Consider the following 6,000-nt stretch of genomic DNA (forward strand, 5'->3'; position numbering starts at 1 on the left):
AGAGCTACTGTTATTAAAGCCCACCCCTCCCATTTCACATCACTCTGAAATGTGTTATGGGTCATGAGTTTGAAGATAGCATTTTTAAGGATAAGTTAGTCAAAGGCAAAAAAGTATTCTTCATCTGCTTCTGTGAGCTTCACTAAGAAACAGTTTTTCTCATTGCCTCTCAAGGCTTCAAATTTCTCAGCACTTCACTATACCACAATTACTTCACTTATTACTTAAATTTACACTTTGAACACCTTATTCCTCTCCATACTCTATTATGAATTAAAGGGGTTTTTCTCAAGATTTCATTGTCCATTTCCATAGTTTTAACAGAAAGATATTTCAGCTTAATTAAAGCATCTCCTTAATTCTCTACCTTTCTTGAAGTCTCTTTTCTTTCTTGCCACTAGTAGTTTATAAAGTCTCTTTTCATGTTGATTACTTTCCTTTTCTCTCTCTGGATGAAAAGATTAATCTGCAAGTTTCATCTGGATAAGAAAGAGTTAAAATCTTGCCCAGGCTTTGTAGATGGTTCTGTGATTTCTGCCGGAGCAGCAGCTGGAGCTGTCTTCAATAGAAGATTCTTCATGGCTGCTCTGCAGTGTAGTTGCTGTATCAGCCTGCCGCAGGTCCAGAGCTTTTCTTCTTTACTCGGCAGTTTCCTAGTAAATTCTATTACAGCAAAACCTGCAGCTAAGCCAGGAACCGGCCTGGCCCGGCTCAGCCCGGGGCAAGCCCCCGCCGGCCCCCATCTCCCGGCCGGGAGAACGGCAGGCCCAGCCCGGCTCCCCACCCAGGCCGCATGGCCTGGGCAGAGAACGGGAGGCCAGCCGGAGCTCCGCCACTCTTCACAACCAGGAAACAAAGAAGCACTACAGACTTCTGGGTGTACACTTTAAGGTGGGGTTCACAAGTTGATTCTACTTTTCAATGGCTAAAACTGCTGTCAATTCTCAGCAATGACCGATAATTGGTCAAGAGAAAAGACTCCCAGGAGACCCCAGCAACTTTAACTTTCTTAAAGGTAAAGGAACTTTATGACACCTTGGCTGAAACCCAGGGCACCTCCAAGTGTGCAGTGGGGGCCCAGGAGCATTCCTTCCACCCTGAAAGTCCTCCTTCCAGTGTTTCCAGCTCGTAATATTTTGCATGGACAGACAGAGGGAAAGAAAGCACAGAAGTATCACAGTAACATTAGGATAGTAAAGCAGGTGATTTTAGATGAGATATGCTGTATTTTGCAGTACTTTATGCATCCAAATGGGCAGGAAGTCACCCAAAATTGTGGAAGAACCACATGTTGGAGGTAATTGCCAACAGTCAGACTAGAATAGGCTGCCCAGGGAAGTGGTGGAATCACTGCCCCTGGAAGTGTTCAGAAGGTTGTGACACCTGGGGATATGGTTTAGTGGTGAACATAATAGTGCTGGGTTAACAGTTGGACTCAGTGACCTTAGAGGTCTTTGCCAACCTTAATGATTCTACAGTCTATTATTCTATGAAAACGAAGTATGCGCTTAAATATTCAAAGCATTAAGGAGTACAACTTGGGGAAGCAAATTTCTGCAGGTCTTGCAGATCTCTTCTAGATGTAACTCTTCAGTGAGGAAGGGTTTTCTTTATGGCCAATTTGGCAACTGATTCTCAGGCTGTTGTGTGCACACAAAGACATAACCTGTTTTTATGAGGTAATTGCTAAAACTGATTTGTGAACTATTTTGTTTGTGCTTTAAAATGTGCAGCCCAGGAGGTGGGCTACATTTCCTGCAAAAAAAGAAGCCATGCTCTTTGGTGCAGGTCTTGGACTAAAGCCTCAGCAATGGAAGACTGATCCCATCTGAGTATGGCAAACAGGCTGGCAAGTGTCAGTCAACAAGTGTTTTGTGCCTTTTGGAATTTCAGCAGTGTCAGATCAGTGTATCCTGGTTCTTCCTACAAATCCTGCCCTGATGACAGTGGTGCCAAAGTGCTGTGAACTGGCCAGGCTGTGCCTGAGCAGCTGCTATTTGTGCTCATTGAATGGAGGGGCCGAGTTCCACTGGGGGCATGACAGTGGATAGATATGTGGTTGGAGGGTTTAATGCTGCTCTGCAAGTGCATGTGGATTTTCAAGGCAGAAATAGACTTATTTTTTGACAGAAATATAGATAATACAGCCCTTGCAGCCTGCTGCTTTTTGAAAGAACTAGATTGGTCTTCTGAACATTGTCCTGGTGGGTTTTTCTCCGTCATCCTTGGAAATGAAGTTATTTCAGTGTACTATGAAAAGAGGTGTTTGTAGACTTGCTGACTTACATAAAAGTCATTTTTATTTCATTTTATACACAAAAAGTGTCCTTATTCAGAAGAGGCTGAAGCTATTCCACTCTGCTGGAAATAGACTATTTTCTCATGAAAGGGAAGATAAACTAATGTGATACTATGATTACTACAGAAACTAAAATGCTCGCTTCCAGCAGGAAAAAAGTAATAAATGTATAAGTGGCTCCCTAGTAGCTTACAGTAGCATTGAAGAATTATCAACAGCTGGTATTTTCTCTGGCTTCAGTCCGTGTCCATCTTCACCATTAGGGTGTGCCTAGGTCTCTGTCACAGTTGCATTTTTATTGCACCTTCCTGCACGGGGGGCAGAGACAGTCTGTACCAGAAACATCCAGCCACTTTGGTGGGCTGGGTCCTTGCATTCTTTGCTGCTTTTATGGCTTGTGCATGATGCCAGTGTTTGTTTAATGTGCCCAGCATTACTCACTTCTCAATAGATTCTCCATGCCCAGGTCTAGGACCATGCTAGGCTGCATTGCAGTGTGCTGTTGGTGTCACATAATGAACTCTCTCCTTCTTTCAGGCCCAAACTGTTTTGCAGAAACCCTTGTCATTCCAGCAGGCCGGGAGGTGAAAACTGATGAATGCACTATATGTCACTGTACTTACGAAGAAGGCACTTGGAGGATTGAACGGCAAGCAATGTGCACTAGACATGAATGCAAGCAAATATAGGAAATCTACACGTATACGGACTTTTTGTGGTTTTTATAAAATATCCCACAGCGGTGAGAACCCAAGATGATGCAGGGAAATCCAAATGAGAAGATTCTGGCAAGGAGCAAGGAGTAAAATACTGATATTTTGTTTTTCAAAGTAACATAATATTGCAAGGCAAAAAAGTGCATATATTTAAAACGTTTGTACATAAGAATACCTGTCTTAAATGTGTTATTTTCAGAGTAAGTACACTAAAATACACTATAAAATATTCTATGTATTTCTATAATACCATTATAGAGCTTAAAAATAAATGTTTTATATAGACAATACAGATTGAAGTACTGTATCATTGCCTCTTCTCTCATATATATGTACCATGGCTAAAACATTGTATTTCTGTTCCAGTTTCACTATATAAGGGTTTTCTTGTGTGTCTATTGGTTTTGTTTTGGGTTTGGGTTTGTTTTTGTTTTTTTCTGTTGCTTATTTTGAGTTTATTGGGGCAGGCAAGAGATAGAACATGACAAAACTTTGACATTCTCTGTTTTTGGAAAAAAGGGGAGAAGCATAGGCTTTCAGAGAACATGTGTTCATTTATGAACATAAATGTGCTATAATATAGAGGTGAGTCAGATCCATATCTTAGTTTTACTTGTGCTCCTGTCTCCTGCTCCACAGCCAAGATAACTTGGAGCAGTGGGTAATATGAAACTGGTCTCTCATAGCTGCTGCTATAAAAAATTATTTAGAGAAATTCAGTTCTTAATATTAATTTCAGACATAAAATTTATCAGCAGGGCAAATATTTCTGTGACACAACATGGCATCACCAGGCTGGTGGAAGTGATGGTAAGTAACCACAGACCATCATTGATGTGATGCATAACAGATATGGAGAAGTGCAGCTTGGAAAGGCTACAGCAGCCAAACAGGCCTTCACTGATGTGGCTCCACATTGCTAAGTTGTGATTAGAGGCGTGGTTAGTAGCTGCACCATTCCCTAGACCCTGCTCTTGCCACCTTGTTGGAACCTGGTTCAAAATTTTGTTTGGCAGTGTTTACAGGATCTGTGACACTCTGTATTGAATTGAAAGGTTTAAAACTCCATCTTTGAATCCATCAGAGGATTTCTAGCACATAGCCTGACCCTGATGACATGGGAGATGAATTACATCTCCCTACTTCAGCCACCAACAGCCTTTGTTTAAATTAATTTCAGTTTTAGTTTAGTTTGTCACCAAATCCAACAATATGTCTACTTTGGCTACCTGTTAAGGCAGTGGCTAAAGAAATAGAGATTTACTTTTAATCTTTTGCTGGAGAAAAGATTTCATGAATCAATATCTGAAACCAGAAGACTATTGCTTAAATGCCTTATTCTTTGCTAATTTCTCCTATGGTGTAACCTGGTTATAGGCTTTGCATCCATACAAAGTATGACTTTCTACTGCTTCTGAACACTAAGAGACTTCTGCCAGTGACTTCAGTGGATCTCAGTTATTACCTCATGTATTACCTTATTTTGATTATATTTTTATCATTGTGAGTTATTTGGGAGTAAAGGATGTATGTTTTGTCTAAGGCTTATGAAAAAACACCACTCCATTTCATAAGAATCAGTAGTCATATGACAGAGAGGTAGCTCCTAAGTCAGTCAGAGCCATGCCTCATGGCCATGTGGGCTTCTGCTTACTGAAATCAAGTGTCTGCAAAGCTCTGAGAGAGTGTCATGAGTGCCAGTAGTCTTCCATACATGAATTCTCAAGGTAAGTTCCTACCCATGTAGGAAGCAGCCATGTAGCTTGAGCAGAGAAGGTGAACTTGCAACTCAGCGCAGGATTGCCTTTCCAAGTAGGCTTTTTGGTGTCTCTAAGAGACACAAGTGTTTTCAGTGAACTGTGAGAAGCTCATTATTTGTGTCTTTCAATGTATGGCCATAATGAGTAAGGTTTTGGAAATCTCACCTCAGACTAGTCACTCTCTGCTTCTCCTTCACGAAAGGTTCTTGTTCTGCCTTATACCATTTCCTAGGTAAATTTCTCTTCTTTTAGGCAGTTCTCTTTGTTGAAGTAGTGAGTACAAAGTTAAAGGGTTAGTTTCTAGTGTAGTTTTTATAAATATTTTCTATTGCACATTTTTTTAAAAATATTTTTCTGTCTTTTAGTCCTGGTACCAACATATTAATGGAGTTTTTACTGTAGTAATAGGGTGGTCCTTTCAGTTGCAGGTGAAACTTCCCAGGCATGTTCATCTTGACATCCAGCATTGTGAGTGGTTTCTGAAAGAGATGGTATTTTGAGTTACGTAACTTTTTTTTTTTTTTTTTTTGAGAAGCAAACTTCAGGTATTTTCAGATATGTATTTTTTTTTCTTTTTATATAGTGATGTAAAAGTTATACTGAGTTTTTTACCTTCTTTATTCCTAGGTCATTGGCCACATCCAGCTTTGTCGCGTGGTATTACCACATTAGAGCTCTTTGGTTATCCCTGAGATCGGGAAATGGGCTGAGCAACTCTTTCTGAGCAGATCTCACCAGTCTTGCCCAGCTGGCACACAATGTGCTGTGAGATAGCCCCAGAAGGGAGCTAAGCACCACACAGCCACTCACTCCCCAGCTGCCCACCCAGGTGGAATGGGGGAGAAGAAAGGAAGCGTAAAAGCAAGAGAACTCATGGATCAAGGTGAAAATAATTCAATAAAGAGAGAAGGGAGAAAAGAAAGAAGAAACAAAAAAGATGGCAATCGCCATCACTTGCCACCTCCCGTGGGCAGGCCAGTGGACAGCCAGTTCCCAAGCAAAAGATAACCAACTTTACCTCAGCCTTGCTCCCCTCCTGTTGAGCAGAGCACTATATGGCATGGAACATTTCTTTGGTAACTTAGTTCAGGTTACCTGCTGGTTGTGATCCCTCCTAAGCTCTTACACACCCCTTTCTACCCACCGGGGATGAGTGAGAAGCAGAGAAGACCTTGCACGCCCTGTTCAGCAATAGCCAAAACACTCGTGTTTCAGCACTGCTTTG

General features: G+C 41.3%; 1 protein-coding gene across 1 annotated transcript in view; it reads left to right on the forward strand.

Moving 5' to 3' along the window:
• The window catches only part of VWC2 (von Willebrand factor C domain containing 2), a 56,679-nt gene extending 53,358 nt beyond the window's left edge, over positions 1–3,321 (forward strand). Inside the window, exon 4 of the mRNA XM_058831909.1 lies at positions 2,837–3,321. Coding sequence (XP_058687892.1) covers positions 2,837–2,988 — 152 coding nt within the window. The 3' untranslated portion in view covers positions 2,989–3,321. The remainder of the gene's footprint in view (positions 1–2,836) is intronic.
• The last annotated feature ends 2,679 nt before the right edge of the window (positions 3,322–6,000 follow it).

Source organism: Poecile atricapillus, chromosome 2 (assembly GCF_030490865.1).
Source record: "Poecile atricapillus isolate bPoeAtr1 chromosome 2, bPoeAtr1.hap1, whole genome shotgun sequence".
In the NCBI taxonomy this organism is placed as follows: Eukaryota; Metazoa; Chordata; class Aves; order Passeriformes; family Paridae; genus Poecile; species Poecile atricapillus.